Here is an 18,514-nt window from a genome sequence, read left to right on the forward strand (position 1 = left end):
AAATACTTTTCTACACTAAATTCTATAATCGACATGAATGCTGGTACCCAAATCAAATTACTAACGTCAGTCATTAATTTTCTGTCGAACCAAGAAATAAGCTGGTAGCCTGGTCCTGTAATCCATATCTTTTGAAGGGAAGATACGTTGGTGGAGAACGGTATACTCTGAGGGTTGATCTTTCATGATCGTCTGGGCACCAGTGGTAGAGCAGGTCACGAACTTCGTGACCCTTAACGTGGAAGCAGCCAGACCCCGTTGACACGAACAGATTTGTGTCCCGAACTGAACCGGTGAGCCGGACAGATCCGAGACACGATGTGACACGTAGATGATGATTCATCGTCATGCACATGGAGGGCATTTATGAGGGTACTAACAAACAATAATTTTCTCTTCTTTCTTCTCACTAGATCTATAATGTTCTTTCTCTTTCGTTATGTGCATCTGGGTGTAAAAGCATTGCACCGAAAAATAACTACAAGTGTAAACGCGTGAGAATCACAAAACAGAAAAACACCATGCTTTTGTTACGGGAAATTATCAAAATTTAATGAAGCGAGACTAAAATTTGTCACGTAGAGTATAACGATAACATTGAGCACAATCTTATATGGCCTGTCTCTAAAACCACTGCATTATTTCTCAGTATGTCTATAAACATAAAACAGAAATATGAATAAACATAAAATTATATTTGAATTAATCAAGACGCAGTATCTTGGTTAGGAAAAGTCAAACTGGAAATACGTGAATATTCTTGCTCGAGTAGTGAACATCATTAATTCAGTCTAAAATTCTGCAGTAATGCTGTAAAAATGATATTTTGACATATTCCGGGTCATCGAGACTGTCCGGGTCTGTCTGGGTTTTCGGGTATTTCATTGCGGGTTTGTATTGATCGCCGCGTCTGTCTAAGTCAGTTTGACTCAGACTGGATCTAAGAAGGAAACCCCAGACCCTGCTAATCCGAAACTCAGACAAAAGTCGCTAACCAAATAACCCAGGTGACCTGAGTTCTCTGCTATCACCACATTGCACTCGACAAATGCACTGGATTTAAGGTATAGTCTTGGTTCAGATCCCACGTAAAAGAATGACTTGTCCTACATAAGCTTAATATTACATAAGGCCACAAAACACATACAGGCACAAGTAATAATCTTAACATTTCTTATTGGTGATTTTAGATACTATAATTAGTAATAGTTTAAAATCGCTTTTCAATGTCTTGGCTGTATAAAAAGCAGACTTGTAGTTTGAGACGGTATTCAAATCGCACCAAAAATCTAACATGAGACAACGCGCAGGTCAGGAAAATCTTCACTTAAATTAAGTGTGTACAGCAAGAGAACTTATAATTTGCTAAGAGACGTCGAGCTTCAGAGCTACAACGACAAGAGACAATCATAAGATCAGTTATGTATATTACGGAATGGAAATCTTTTAATATCCCACGATTAAGCGTTTGAAACTAACGAAGATGAATGATTACGAAAATGTGAAATAAGAAGTGAAAGGAAACGGGAGAACGTCAAGAAAATTCACAATCCCAGTCTTGTACAGAACAAGCTCAAATGATCTAAATTGAATCAGAAACCGTTTGTACCAGAGGTGAGCACTCTACCAGTGGACCATCATACTTCTTCTCGGAATCATAATGTTAGTTCCTCACGTTATACTAGGTAGTTTTCGAATATTCGAAATCAATTTATTTCTTCTAACGAATCACGCGCGTAAGTCAGAGATATTCAACCTGTCAGAGAATGTGGGCTATATTACAAGCACGTAGGCAGATTTTTTTGTTGAGCGTGATGTGACATCCTCCATTACATTTCTTCCTCCATTTGCACGTATTTCTTATACACTCACCACATCGAACTTTTTAATAGTTAATCGCTGAGTGTACAAGCACGAAATTTGGTACAAGCAAACCCTTTGGTAAACATTAGAACAGTCATTTTCAAGAGGACGTTCTATGACGACACATTTTTCTGTTCCCATTCTCAATAAACAGGACAGAGAGAGCAAGGAGTAGACAATATACTTGACGTTAATAAAAGACAGTGGTGACGGTCAAACAAGTCGTAGTCAATGGTTTTGCAGATACAATACAAATGGATTCATGCCTACTCGTACACTGGCAACACTTGTGTTATTTAGTTCCACCTATCTGGTTATCTACCCCTGCTTCGATCAACCATCCATGTTCTCCTGAACATAGATAATGAAACGTATGAAAGACATCATACACTAGTGAAGGTGCCCGATAGTCCCATCTATTCTTGCATGTAACAATGTAACAACTTAAATTGTGTATCAGATTCCTTATATTTTTAGGGCCACTTAAGAGAGTAATTTCCATTTCAGCGATGAATCACGTTACAGTATGCCTTTCTCTTCGGAGCAGGTATCTGAAAAGCCAGTACGACCAAGGATTAAACGGAGGGGTGAGTTTAGTGAGTTTTAAGAAGCTGATCGTCCCTTTTCAGCACCGAGACTATATAGGACGTGGACCTACAGCTTAATGTGGGATCCGAGTAGGGCTGCTATATGACAAGATTTTAAAACATAAACCACATTTAGGTATTGTTACTCATGAGACAAGATTTCGAGCAGTCTCCTCTCGAAATGGTACCGTGAAAATGATGTCTCATCTCGAAAGTTACATCAGTTTCTGTTGCAATAGCTCTGTCTCGTCTCATATCTCAACACAAAAATTTTATCTTGTCTCATTTTGTGGGAAACGCTACTTTTAAATTTCACACAAAAATATATATATATTACTCTATAAGTTCCTTAATAGCATAGCGAGAAAATGTAACACAACTAACCTTTACTATTCAGCTTACGAAAATAATAAATTTGTTTCCTTCGCGCTCACAGCTTGATGTATTGTATTTCCATGGAAAGTGAACACTTCAACAATGTAACAATATTAAAATAAACAATATATACAAAATCTTGAAGTAGTTGTCTGTAGGCTCTTCCACTTGCCTAAAATACCGCCCATACCATTTTTAGGACCATAAAAGAGTACGTGTCCGGGCAAAAGAGGGTTTCTTGTAACTATAGATCCGAACCAAATGAGATCCTACCGGGAATCGAGCCTGGTCTCTCACGATAAGGTGCTTGTGTTAACCATATAGCCACGAGGGATCTCTTACAGTGTTAAGAAATGTTTGTCAGTGTACGAGTAGTCTTTCATTCATGAGTGATGATCCTGTAAGACAATGACCTCCACCATAAAAATTTTTGTTTACTTAAACCAGTGTATCAGGAATATGTACATTAATGTCCTTGATTGCTTTAATGCGAATGAGAATAGCAGTCTGTGATGTAACAAAACCTTGAATTGAAAATGATTGATTTAAGAAACAAATAACACTTAAAACTGTGTCTTGTCTTGCATGATATGGGATTGAACAAGATGGCGGACAGTGTAAATATACAGGGTATTTCAAAACAACACCGACAACGTTTGGGAGGTGATTCCTGACACCAAGACAAGACAAAAAGTATAGTCGAACCTGGGTGCACAAGCTTCCTTTCGGAGTTATAGGCTGCCGAAAACAGGAAAAATTGAACTTTAAAGGTCCATAGCTCCAAAACTATGGGACCTATCGTAGTCGGATCAAGACTTTACTTAGGAACTAACATGTGCCCTATCCAAAAATATGTGTTTCAGAATCCTAAGGTACCAACGCAGCATTTTTTGCAGAGGGAGTTTCGCTACGGGCACATCATTTGAAGTACTCACCAACTACCTTTATAAAAATTGTTGCGGAAGTACCGCAAGATTCTGAAGCATGGATATTTGGATAGGGCACATACTAATTCCTAAGTAAAGTCTTGACCCGACTACGGTAGGTTCCATAGTTTTGAAGCTATGGATCTTGAAAGTTCATTTTTTCATACTTTCGGCAGCCTATAACTCCGAAAGGAGGCATTTGTGCACCCAGGTTGGTCTATACTTTTTGTCTTGTCTTGATGTCAGGAATCACCTTCCAAACGTTGTCGGTGTTGTTTTGAAACACCCTGTAGATACACGTTTGAGGGGTTCAAGGGGGAAAATAACAAAATTCCAAAATTAGGTTATCACGTCATTCAGTTCGTTCCAATGTTAATTTAAGCACGGCAAGTTGTGAAGGGGAATAATACATTCATTGGCAAGTTGTTGAAAGATTAATTAACTGAATTTGCATACACTGTGATTGAAAGTATGAATTCTCTTTTCCTTTGAAAACTTTCACTTTTTGGACTTTGCTTTTCCCTATACTCTGCACCAGGCATGAACACAGAAATCTTTGTTGGGAGGAGTTCTAGCTTTAGGAGGGGCAATACTGCACGCCACTATATCTATGTGGTATTGAACGGGTATTCTTCTGCACCCGAAAAGACGATAAGTAATTGTAAAATACTTTCATCTATATTTTAAGAAAAAGAATGATAGAACTAGAATGCTTTTATTGAACGAAAGAGTACAGATGAAGTGTAAGATCAAAAATTCATGCTACATCAAACATTTCCCTGTTAAACTAGTATAATTTTATTGAAAAAGTGTAAAAATGTAAGTTTAATTATGAAGTGTCCGGACCCGGTAGATCCCCACCTCAGTGGGTGAGCCCCTGATCTTCATTTAAAAAGCATGGGACAATTTTAAAATTTGCACATAGGTTATACAATACCACTCATACTAGCTTTGGAACTTCTTGTATAAATTAACAGACAAATTCTGACCAAAGCATATATTAACTAATAAATAATAGCGTTACAGTTTCGGCAAATTAACTTTGCCGTCATCAGATAATATGTCTGATGAAGACAAAGTTAATTTGCCGAAACTGTAACGCTATTATTTATTAGTTAATATATGCTTTGGTCAGAATTTGTCTGTTAGGTTATACAATATATATGACCTAGCACATAGCTGCAAAATCCCGCTAAGAAATTTATTTGAAAATTCTCCGAAAAGTTTATTTTTAACATTTCATCAAAGCACTTGTTTGATCTTTATATCATGTACCTATTCTTGCCTTTTCTAAATATTAAAAAAAATCATCTTGTTAAATCAGTTATTGTAGTATTTTCTTTACTATATGTTTTAATAGCTAATATAGTCCAAGTGGAATTAGTTGATAGCTGGAGAGCTTGCAGTCACTGACTGAGACTTTTCAAAGCTCATTACAAGATTACCTACCACTGCATTAAAATTTCTTTGTAATAGTTTATTCTGAATAAACTGTCTTTTTTTCCTTGTATTATTCATTTCATTATAGCTTTTATGTTTCTTTGTTTACTTGTTGTAGTTCAGCGTCCCTTTTCAGCATCAAGGTCTTGATGAGACGTGAATCCACAGTTTGAACCAGAATCCGAACCAACGAAATTCGTACAAATTTTAATGCACTTACATCGAGAATCAAACCTGGACCACGTACATCAAAGGCACGTACGCTAGTCACCAGACAAGTGAGGAGGACTTAGCTCTTAAGAGTCTTCATCCCGGCGAAATTAAAATACCGCTAATTTTACAGTAATTAAGTGATATCTTCAAATAGATAAAAGATAATCGAAATGTGGAACAAGAGCGCCCTAGACAATATTATTTTACATGAGAAACCGTTATCACGACTCACTTATCTGCTTTCGATTCCGAGCCATTTTGAAAATCGGCATTTATTTTCGCGTTTCTAAACAGCTGAAAACGGAAAGCCACTAGGTGACTTGTGATAACGGTATCTCACGCAAAATAGTATTGTCTAGGGCGCTCTTGTTCCATATTTCAATTATCTTTTATATATTTGAAGATATCACATAATTACTGTAAACTTATCGGTATTTTAATTTCGCCGGGATGAAGACTCTTAACTTTAAAAACGAAGTAAAATGAAGTCTTTGAATTTCACGTCCCACGATTGTGTCCTTTAAGCTAAGGGAGACAAATGATTGAAGCAAGTGAATGATAATGGAAGAATCAGTAGAATGAGAATATATCAGGAAACGGCAGTATCCTGAGAAAACCCACGGACACGATGTTGTCAATCAGAAGCTTACTTGACTGAGAATCGAACCACGGACACCACGTACCAGAGATAAGCACTCTACCAGTGAGCCACCGTGCACCTTTTAACTTTAGTTCTCAACTGTGTCAAGTAGTCAAGTCGTCGCAGTCGAGCTATATTGATGTGTATTCTTTGCTTCCTGTTGTTAGCACTCTTCGACAAAACCTAACTTGTTCTACTTTTGGTTATCCGACAACATTATCTAGAGCTCTGTTATCTATAACAAAATCTGTAATTTTGTTAGTCCATCAACCATTCCAAACAGAAGCCGGATCAAAGCACATACCAATTTGTGTAACTATTTATTTAAAATAGATAATAACTGACTTCAAAAAAGAATAAATATTGAATCCGCCTTTACGATAAAAGAGATACAAAGAAATCAAATATCACTCAAAAATTCTTATAAGTAGGCCATCCCTTTCTTACAAAAATATTTGTTTTTAAATTGTTGACTCGTAAAGAAACGAGTGATAAATCGTTTTGAAGTTATTATATAAAAGAGTAATATGCCTTAAGTATTGTTTCTCATTACTGCGAAATATTTATTTTTGTGCCTGCCACAGCCCAAATGCAGCAGACATTTATATATAGAGATTTTAAAGGTAATTAAAGCTAAATCTGCCTTCTAATTGCCTAAGGGTTGTTACTTTTACATCACATCATTTGGGTTAAACTGTTCTGCACGTAGAACCCGAAGTGCATCTAGTGATACACTTTGTCGTGTGAAATGGGCTTCGTACTAATCTCTCCAATGAAACAGTTTATCTTTGAAATAACATACTAAAATATGTCTTATCACTGAAGTACTCAGTTCACATCTAACACATTTTTAGTTAAGGGAGCATGCACAGTTTGTGAGTTGTAGAGAGTTCACTTCTGGTGCGAATAGTCCTTGGTTCGATCATGAGCCACATGGAATTTTCGTTGATAACATAATTTCCGCTGGTTTTAACAGAGTTCCTGCAGTTTGTCTACTTTTCCCCCTTAATTCTTTCTTAATCATTCATTTTCGTTAACAACCTGTTTTTTTTCTCTTTAGCCTAAAGGGCATAACCAAGAACGCTAAATTAGAGTCAATTTTATTTAATTACATTTCCATTTTTAGTAGGTATTTCAATGCTCTGCATATGAATGGTTTCCTGCCTATTTCATATGCCACTGGAATAACATAATAACAAATGTTCTATGTGCTTATATTCCATGCCCTAATTTTTGAGCTCTTATGAGAAAATCTGCTTGAAACTCACATTAGAAATGAAGATCTTAAGTGTTATTTGGCACAAAAAAGTCAAGATTGGAGGATGTATAGTAGGCAGAGACTATCTAGCATTTCAAACCAACTAATAACTAGCACTTTTGATCCAATGTTCTCGGGATTGCTGTCAAAGTGAATGTTGCTGTGCTGAGCTTTCGTTACCATACAGCGGTAACATCTTCAGAACAACACATCATATAGCAACAACATATCATCACATCATGTATGGTAACGAAAGCTCAGCACAGCAACATTCACTCTGGCAGCAATCCCGAGAACATTGGATTAATAGTAGACGCCACCAAAACTTCAAGATCATCGTACTAACTAGCACCCTTGTTTTACTTCGAAATCTTTACTGTTTCATGGTTGTATCCTGTACGCTAAGGGAAATGCATGATAAATACAAATGAATGGTTACATAAAGAATTCGGTGGAATGAAAATTGTTGGAAAAAACTATATAGAACGCGGACAAAACTCGTGGATACGATGATATCTACTATCTAATTAATTAACTCTATGGCCTATGGAACTTGGTGGTTCAATGCCGCGTTAACAAGAGCTCTTCCCTGATTTCTATCCTTAACCAACTGGATCCAGTTCCTACTATAAACTCGTATCAGTCGGAATCGAATTAGGATTCCTCAAACCTGAAAGATAACTCTACCAATGTGCCACTCTGGTCCCAAGATTATTTTGACAAAATTGTACAGTTGAATGTGCGATAATCGAAAACTATCTATTCTAGACCCAAGTTCCAAATTTTTCAAAAACCGATTGTACCCGATGTATCAAACATTGTTGGCATAAAATGTCTATTGTACAGCACATTTAAGAAGTGTAGAATACCAGTTCTTGTATATTTGACATTTGTTATTTAATTTTGTTGTTTAAATTCGGGTTTAGAAGTAAATTTAGAGAAAGCTAAATGCATGGAAGTTCGTTAGGATAGTACTATTGAAAATTATGGATTCGTTAAAATATCGAATAATAATTTTGGCAAAGTGGATACATTCAAATATCTAGGATCAATATTAACAGACCAAACCCACATTCACCACATCGACTAAAAGCAGGGAATTCGTGTTATTATTCAGTTCAACATCTTTTGTCGACATGAATTCTGTCGAGGAATTTGAAGCTTAAAATATATAAAACGATAATCATGCTTGTTGTTCTGTATGGTTGCGAAACATGGTCGCTTACTCTGAGAGAAGAAAGTATACTGAGAGTATTTTAGAACAAGATCCTGAGACGAATATTCGGACCTAGAGGAATGGGAATGGGGAATAGGGGAAATTTCATAACGAGGAATTACATAATTTATACCATTTACCAAACATTGTAAGGGTCATCAAATCCACGAGGTTCAAGTGGACAGGTCATGTAGCTAGAATGGAAGAAAGTAGAAACGCTTTCAAAGTCTTGACTGGAAGACCAATCGGAAAACGACCATCGGAAGACCTAGTCGAAGATGGGAGGACAATGTTAAGATGGATCTCGCAGAAATAGGAATACAAAGTAGAAACTGGATCCAGTTGACTAAGGACAGAAGTCAATGGAGAGTTTTATGAACACGACATTGAACCTCCGGGTTCCATAGGCCATAGAATTAGTCAAATTCGATTTATCCAGAACTTCATACTTTGACTTCAAGCAATTCTTTCTTACCATGTCATCAAATTATTATAGTATTAATTCATGTTATTTTTTTCTTCTGGTAGCACATGCCTCAAACAAATCACTTCAGATAACAATGGTGTTTATTCACATACAGATAGAACGATAATGAATCACTTGTATCATGTAGATAGATAAGTTTGTTTGTGAAAGATATGTCAGTTACCGTTGACAGGTTACAGAAATCTATTTAAGTGAGTGGGAATCTTAATGATGGACTTTTACATTTTGAATAAAAATGTAAACACTACGTAGTTTACGGTACATTAGACTTTAATAGTACAAAAGCAGTTAGTAATAGAAGCTTATCATTCAAGCATTAACTGCTTGTACGTACAAAAGTTGGAGTTGTTTTTGATATTTTAAGTGCTCCATTTGCATTCTCGATCAACAAGAACATGCATACTTTGCGTGTGAAATCTTTGCACTTTTGACTTTAGGATTCTCTTCGCACTTCATTGTTTCTTTGAATTTTAGTAGATTACTCAATTACTCAATTACCTTATCACCAGAACACGTTTTTCTTCTCTCTTTTCCTGTAACGATTCAACATGAAATTTATATTTAATTTCTTCGGGTATCTTTCAATATTTCTTATACTTCTGTAGCAAGTGATTATTATAGGCTACTTGCTTTTGTGTGTGAAAGATCATATCAATCGAATAATAGTAGCAGGTAATATTAAGTGGTTTACAGAACATAATTGAGCTATTAACAAGTTATATGCAAATTTGTAGTTATATCTGGACACCTTTGTAAACAACATTTTTTTTTCCTTTTTCTTATCCTTTCATTACTTTGTTTTGTTTCTTTTTGTTTTTTGTATTTTCAAAATTATTTTTGTGATGTTATTTTGATTTTGATTGGATTTTGGATTTACCATTCATTTCAGCAGCGAGGCTATGTGAAACGTGAACCTACAGCTTAACATGGAATCCAGACGACATAAGCTCCAACCGGGAATAGAATCCGGGTCTCCCTCTTGTGGTATTATAAAAAGGTAATAGGCCTACAGTAACGTATGAAACTTGTATTACAAATAAGATTGCGTATGAGGGAACAGTTGAGGCTGTCTCATCTCGAACAAGTGTTGTGAAAGTGATGTCTCATTTTAAAGTGTATGCGTTTCTATTGGGAGCATGGCCGGTTCTATCATATGTGCAACACATGCATTTGCACGGGACGGCAAAATCTGTCGTAACTATATTATTTAAAGTAAATATTTCCTGTTGGAAACAGACTTCATGGTGGTGATAGTTAAATTTACTAACCTTCTATTTGAATACTACATTCATAAATCACATTTAGGTTGCATTAGTTTAAGGTCATATGGACAGCGCTAAAGCAAATGGTCAAACAAATGCCAGAATGAATTGCTTGATTGTTGTAAAATACAAGAACTCTATTCTCGAACAGTACAGTAGCGAACACCTGTTCCATTTAGTTAGTTATCACAGTTTTGATATGAAAACTAGTCTTGTCTTTGTTACAAACAAGTTCCTTATCATTAAAGGTGAGAACAAGTTTACTTTTTAAATTTTTAACAGCTGTAGAAGGCAAATCAAGAAATAAATATCAAAGAGCTAGTTGCACTGGAATTGCAAACTGATATATTGAGATTGAAGCTCGATATTGAATTATATAAAATTGATTACCATCTTCCCTATGCAAGTCTCTTTGCTTTATCTTTCACTAACATAAAACTTAGCATAACATACACTTAGAAAACAGACACAGCGAGATTGTATTTGTAGTATTTAGACATTTCTGAGTGCGAGTGCTATTTTCCTTCTCTTCGTTGTTCATGATGGGGTAGCATGCTTAAAATCGTGGCTTTTAAGATTTGTTCTTTTTGGGGAAAGAGTGCTGTAAATGATGCCATTGCACGGAGCTGCAAATTGCCTAGGGCTAGCCCTCCAGATATCTTCTCTAGATGCTATCAGAATTACTTTTCATGTTTTGTTATACTGTTTACTGTTTTTAACTTACTTAACAAAATTAAGAAAAGTAGTAATAAATATAATGAAGATCAGAAATAAAAAATACTGGATAAGAAAGAAAATGGAAACAAGAATTGAACTCTGAGCTTCCTTGTGGGCAAGTAGGGATATATTTGGCCCAGAAGATCTGGATGGATATCCGATAGGTCATATGGTTATTTTTATACTTTTCGTATAACGTATTAAAAAACAACGCTAAACTCTAAACAAAGATTAGACCCGCCGAAATGCATAATACAGTACAGTTTCGTTATGTAAAATTGAGCTTCATTTCCTCCACGGTTGTCCTTAATAATAATAATAATAATAATAATAATAATAATAATAATAATAATAATAATAATAATAATAATAATAATAATAATAATACAATATGTGTTTAAGTAAAATATATTAATTAAATGAAGTATTTTTAACGATAAGTAGTAATTCTAATCGTTATGAATACTTGAATGTATTATTGTGTCTTATAAAACGTTTTATGTGCAATTTTATGTTAATTAAATTGTGTCAAGAACTTGTTTTACGTACAGAAAAGCTCACCATAACTTTCGAATTATAAATGAAGTATGGTTAGAATACTCCATCTCTCAGACAAAAGAGCTCCTTCGTGGCTAAGCGGTTAGCGTACGCGCCTTTGGCGTGGGAGGCGCGGGTTCGATTCCCTGTGGGAGCTCATGTGGTTCTCATTCCACGTTAATCAGTAGGTCCAGTCTCATAAAGCCTCGCTGCTGAAAGGGACGTTAAAATCAACTCAACTCTCTTAGTTAAAACAAGAAAGACAGATAAAATTAATCAATTCGAACTGTAGGCTTCATCCCGGCGTGATTAAAATACCGCTAATTTTACAGTAATTAAGTGATATCTTCAAATAGATAAAAGATAATTGAAATGTGGAACAAGAGCGCCCTAGACAATATTATTTTGTGTGAAGTACCGTTATCACAAGTCACCTATTGGGTTTCCGTTTTCAGCTGTTTAGAAACGCGAAAATAAATGCCGATTTTCAAAATGGCTCGAAATCGAAAGTATAGTGAGTCGTGATAACGATATCTCATGTAAAACGATATTGTCTAGGGCGGTCTTGTTCCACATTTTGATTATCTATTATCTACTTGAAGATATCACATAATTATAGCAAAATTTATCGGTATTTTAATTTCGCCGGGATGAGGCCTAAGAAACTTCAGATCCAAATTAGAAGTGACTGTGTTTGTGACTTTTAATCTCTTAAACCACCCGACCGATCTCGATCAAATTTTTGACGTAGATGCAGTTCTGGCCTGTGAGTGCTTTTAGCTATTCACTTTGACGATAGAACTTAGGAGAGGGGGGAGAAGGGAATTATAAAAATATAAAATTTAATAACTCTTGAAGCAAACGACTAATCTCGATCAAATTTTCAACATAGATGACGTTCGTGCCTGGGATGGATTTTACCATTTCACTTTGACGGAAAAACTTAGGGGTTGGGCAAGAGGGGGTGATATACAAAAATCAATAAATATAAAAATAAAAGTGACCATGTTCGGAGTTAATAACTCTTGAACAACCCGATCGATCTCAATCAAATTTTCAACATAGATGAAGTTCGAACCTGGGAAGTTTTTTTTTCTACTATTTTATTTTGATGGTAGAGCTTAGGGGAAGGAAGAGAAGGAGAGTAGATGTATGAAAATGAATAAAACTTAATAATAACTCTTGAACCACCAGACAGATCTCAATCAAACATTCAACATAGATAAGTTTCGGACGTGGGATGTTTTCCTCATTTTACTTTGATAGCACAATGTAAGGGAGGGGAAGGGGGACAATATATGTAAAAAGAATGAAAGTGACTGTCTTTGTGACTTCATCACGCTTAAACCACCAAATCGATCTTAATAAAATTATCAAGATTGATGATGTTCGGACCTGTGGTGGCTTTTGTCATATCCCTTTGACTGTAGAACTTAGGGCAGGAGACGGGGAGGGGAAATATATATAAAAATAAATAAAACTTAATAACTCTTGAACCACCTGACCGATTTCGATCAAATTTTCAACAAACATGGCATTCGGGCCTGGGATAATTTTTATCATTTAACTGATCTCGATCAAATTGTCAACATAAATGACATTCGGGCCTGGGATAATTTTTATCATTTAACATTGACGATGCAACGTAGGGGAGGGGGAAGTTGAAATAATCAAATTTTCAACCACCTCACCGATCTCGATCAAATTTTCATCAACCTAGATGAAGTTCGAATCTGACATGTTTTTTGTCATATCACTTTGACGCGTAACTTAAAGGAGAAGGAGAGACATTTGAAAGGAGGGGAGAGACATTTGAAAATGATCGATAATGACCGATATTAGTGTCGAATCTATAGTTCTTGGGGTCGCTGAGATGAACAGTGACACTTCTGTTTTTGGGGTCGCTGAGATGAACAATGATACTTCCAATGCCGTGCCCCGCAACATGGGGAGGGGACAGGGATATATAAGAATCACCGATTTTATTTTGCATCATATTCAATTGTTCAGATAACAATAGTGTCCTGCGCTTGCACTTATATGCAATTAGTATTAATTAATATTTTCTTATGAGACATACTTGTTAAAAAAAATGAGCCACTTACAGATATTTCCAAAACTTTGTATTAATATACTTAAATATTTTTATTGCATATACTGTATGTATACAAATTATAGAAAATAAATCGATTTGTATTTTTCACCTTTATCTACGCTAAAAAAAAGCAAAAAAGTTGAAGAGAACATTACGAGTATTTTCCTCCGGAAATATGCATTTAGTATTAGGATTTTTGGCAAGATTTCTGCCTGCTTGCCTTCAGCCAAGAATTTTATGGCAAAATGCACATGCTTCGTTAAATCAAAATAGACTCTCTTCTGCATAATTGTTTTTTGACTGCGTAAGGAACACGTGCTGCGACCATGATATTCTATTTCCATTTGTGAGAGATACGTACATGAGTTTGACGTAGAGAAAGTATTTCAAAGTCAAAACAAGTAAGACTGTTTGTTATGTCCTTGCTCAACTCAGAATCCATCACAAGCATTGTGTACGTCCATCATTCAAAAAATAATGAAAAAAATATTTCGGACAATAAAACTTCTTCACCAAGAATAAACATCGCCAAGAAATTAAAATAGTCCACTATCTATACACGCTGCCCATCATACACATCTCTGAGTGAAATGTGAATGGAAACGTTACGAATACAAATTTTATTAAGTGAGATTTTTAACGTAACATTAACCATTTCAATTTAATTTTGTAATGATTTTCTCCGCATTTGAAAAACGATATACACACAGTGAGAAAAAAATATTACGTAGAGCATAAATAAAACATAAACATAGCACAGGTGGTAATATTTTCTTCATCTGTGACATGAAGTCACACATTTTGCATGCTGGTCATCTCTAATCTTTCAGGAACGTCGCATTTGCAACGATGACTTAATCATTTACATCTTAATTAGGATAACTTAACTTTTAACTCCTTCCACAATAAGTACGCAGGACACGTTTTTCACAGATGGTGACTTGTTAAGGATCTATCAATGATTGTTTTGATTGATATTAATCATAGTATATGACGATATCAAATCCACTGTGTGATGATCATATTAATATTATGAATCTGTATGGTTCAAAGATATGGACGAATACATTTGGTGAAAAAAGGAGATGAATGGATGAGCTACACAATACAAATTTCAAAATAGGTAAATAGTAGACTCAAGAGAAAACTTCAATATCTATCTGTTTTAAATGCTCTCTATCTAATTATATGTAAGTTTGTACGTGGTATACTTAATGAATAGGATTTGAAATATATCCATATCTTTGTATTAAAAAAAAAACTTTTTATGAGTTTAGCATCCGTTTCAACAACGAGACTATATGAGACGTGGATCTACAATTTAACGTGGGATCCAAAGAGCTTCCGCCGGGAATCGAACCCAGGTATCCCACACCAAAGGCATGTACACTAACCACTTAGCTACGAGAGAGCTCAACTCTATACAGGAATAAGAATTTACAGCTTTAGAAATAATAGTAGGTATTCAAACTTTCTGGAACATAAGTATGCATAAGAAATGTCACTAAATGTCATACAGATAATGAGATCAAGACATCTGACCGTAAGATGGGTGGCAAATTTTATTTGCATGAGAATTACGTTTGAAATGCCTTGATGTATTGATATTTGAAAAACTATTGAGAAAGGGACCTTATAATAAACCAATATGAAGACGATAAAATTATATAAAGCAGAATCTTAGGAAAATGAGTAACAGCCATTCTGTTTGAAATGGATTGGTACGAGCAGGACCGGATCCAGAATTTTCTGACGGGGGTGCACCAATAACTGCCAATACATTTGAATTAAAATTGATTTTTTTAAAAATGTCTTTAGGCATCTATGGTGTGAATGAAGGAACTACCCTGGAAATTTATGGTCTCAGGAATGGAACCCACGACTTCCCGAATACAAAGCCAACACTTTATCAACTGAGCTACGGCCGCTTCGTAACAGTATAATTTTAAATATATAATTAGCTCGTCGCTTTAGATCAGGAATTTCTTTAATCATGGACTCTTGGAATATGATGGGCACTTGAATCGTACACAATCCTTATGTAGGTGTTGCTATTTTCACTGCTAGCTTCTCATTTTAGATAGTGTATATTTGCAACGAAGGGAGGGTACACGTGCTCCAGTGCACCCCCCTAAATCCGGCCCTGGGTACGATATAGGTGAGGTCGAGCTTTTGTTTCTGTGATGATGCAATTTCGGGTGCACTTAAGCCATGAAGTTAGTTATATACAAATATAACCACAATATATTTTTTATGACCAAAATGTATTCAACGCTTTCGCATTTATCTATACTTTCAGGTCACAAACAGATTATTATTGTTATTATTATTATTATTATTATTATTATTATTATTATTATTATTAATAATAATAATAATAATAATAATAATAATAATAATAGTAATAATAATAATAATCCCTAAAAGTACTGTTACGCAACTTGAGCAGATGAACGCAAAACATCTAACAAACCTACAAAAATCAGTAATACTAGACACCTGTTACATGGACAGAAAGTTCTTTGGTGAAAAACTCTTCAAATAATCTGCACTTACCAGAGATAGCCAGATTATTACGCTGAAACCGGTTTAAACCGAGAAACAGCAATAATAATAATAATAATAATAATAATAATAATAATAATAATAATAATAATAATAATAATAATAATAATAATAATAGGAAGAAGAAAGTCAAATTAGTATAGTTTCACTTAAAGAACTTGACAAGTTATAACTAAGGAAGGAAGATTGTAGTGAATAATCAATCACAAGATCACCCCCGTAACTTAGATGTTTTTTCTCGGGGGCAAGCATTAATACATGTATCCGCATCCCCCCAAAAAGTCGTATTTTTCTAATTCTTGACCCCCCTCTTTCCATCTTTCTCTTATTCATGTGTCCCCCGGAACCTGTGGGTCCTCCCGCATCGCAAGGTCTGCGGGGCCGTCGTTATGTCCCTGGGCCCGTTCCATACATGACAAATTAATTATGGGGACAATATTGACAAATCTCAAAGCCATACGAACAATTGTTTCTAGGGCCCCCTATAGTAGACATTTTTTTTACTGAAATGAGCCCATGACTCATTTTTGTTTTATTTGCCTTTTGTGTGTTGTTTTGTTTATGTAATGTAGTGAACTTGTTTGATGCTTCATTTATAATTTCATATTCGTATCTTGTATGGAGTAAGAAAATTTCGTCTTAAAGTGGGCCCCCTCGAACAGTGGTGAGCTTCCCTGGAACTCAGTTGCCCCCTGTCCCCCCACAAGTTACGGCCCTGCACAGTATCTGAACCTTGACTTTAAAGCCATGAGACATAAGACTTGTAACTTCTGTGCTATCGTATTTAAATGTTATTCTTCTGTTTAATTATAGCAAGTCAGCGCTTTATTTCTTTTAGACTGTGACATATTTACTTGAATACTCGATTAAGCATTCTTCCAATTTGTATTAAGAGTATTCTTGTCACGTCCGCCCCAATTGCTTGAACGTGCTGGATGAGAAAGATCCATATAGTTAAGGACATTTCGATAAAACTTAACACTCAACACAACACTCGAAACAACACTTAAAAACATTCTTCCTTGACATAGTACCAAAAATGTATACAGAATAAGAACACTTCTCTTTCTACATACGGATCAATTAATGACCTTAAAATCGAAAACAAACTAAAACCTCGATTCACAAAATGGAGTCGTTTTATGTACACTAATCATATATTCACTTTTGATTTCAGTTTCACCACTGGAAGCTTTTTCAAATGAGAGAAAAATGTAAACTAATAAAGAAATGGTACGTTTGAAAATATAGCTCAACACATGCACAACCTCGGAAGTTTCGTTATTTTCGTAAAACACCAAAATACATTGTTTTTATTTTTTTTAAAAATAATATTTCATTAAGGCAATTGTCGGTGTATGTTTTGGCGTGTTTAATACTTCTAAACGTAATTCTATATGTGATATCAAATTGTTTTTAATAAATATATTAACTGAGAAATAAATGAACATCTATTTTCTATTTCCTTCGAACTATATTCTTTTAGAAGGAACTTTCCTCTGTATTCCTTTTTAAAAAACGTAAATCTCTGTATTTAGCCTACACTTACAATTCAACGGAATTGTTGTCAATTGAATAAATAACGTACTGATTATTCACAAAAAAACAATTATACATTTATGTAATATTTTTATTTATATTTACGTAGGTGACATTGTTGTTAAACAAAAAGAAAAATAATCTTTCACCAGATATATTTTTGAAAACAGCTTATTTCGCAGGCAAATTTGTAAAATATATACTTGCGAATGATTGTAAATTATTTCTTTTTTACAGGTCCGTAAACGAACTGATTTTCCACGATTTCAGCTGTAACAATAACAGGGGACTATTGCAACATAGGGTTTGTATTGATTTTTTGGAGATCTCTGTGTCAGAGAGGTGATTTGATCATGAAACAAATGAAGGCATTGGTGAAGCGTACAAATAACTGATTACAAAAAGTCAGTTTATATAAATATATATAACTTACTTGTTACAAGGAGGAGCTTTCTGTTGATTCGATAAGGAAGGAGACGTGAGGTTTTCTTCTTACTGCTCGCAATCAATTCGGGTGAATTAAAAGCAAACTCCCGAACGCGCATGAGCACAGTTCCCGAGGTTTGTCGACAGATGTCGTGATCGTTCGTGAACATCAATTCATCATGTAAATCTAGACGGGATATTGCAAAAAAGAACATTACCCCTTGGTTGAAGCCTAAAACATTTGGAACACAAAGTAAAAGTATTTGTGACTATCCAACAATAACCTACACTGTTTTATGATTGAATTTCCAGAAATTCCCACTAACCTATTTACTTCCCTTTATTAGTAGGAAAGAAAAAGCATTGAA

General features: G+C 35.0%; 1 protein-coding gene across 1 annotated transcript in view; it reads right to left on the bottom strand.

Annotated features, from left to right (window-relative positions):
- Drat (Death resistor Adh domain containing target) overlaps window positions 1–18,275 on the bottom strand; it is a 63,991-nt gene extending 45,716 nt beyond the window's left edge. Inside the window, exon 1 of the mRNA XM_081761672.1 lies at window positions 18,154–18,275. Within this exon, the coding sequence (XP_081617798.1) occupies window positions 18,154–18,265 (112 nt within the window). The 5' untranslated portion in view covers window positions 18,266–18,275. The remainder of the gene's footprint in view (window positions 1–18,153) is intronic.
- Between the last annotated feature and the right edge of the window lie 239 nt (window positions 18,276–18,514).

The sequence above is a fragment of the Thermobia domestica genome, chromosome 6, assembly GCF_964235325.1.
Source record: "Thermobia domestica chromosome 6, izTheDome1.hap1.1, whole genome shotgun sequence".
In the NCBI taxonomy this organism is placed as follows: Eukaryota; Metazoa; Arthropoda; class Insecta; order Zygentoma; family Lepismatidae; genus Thermobia; species Thermobia domestica.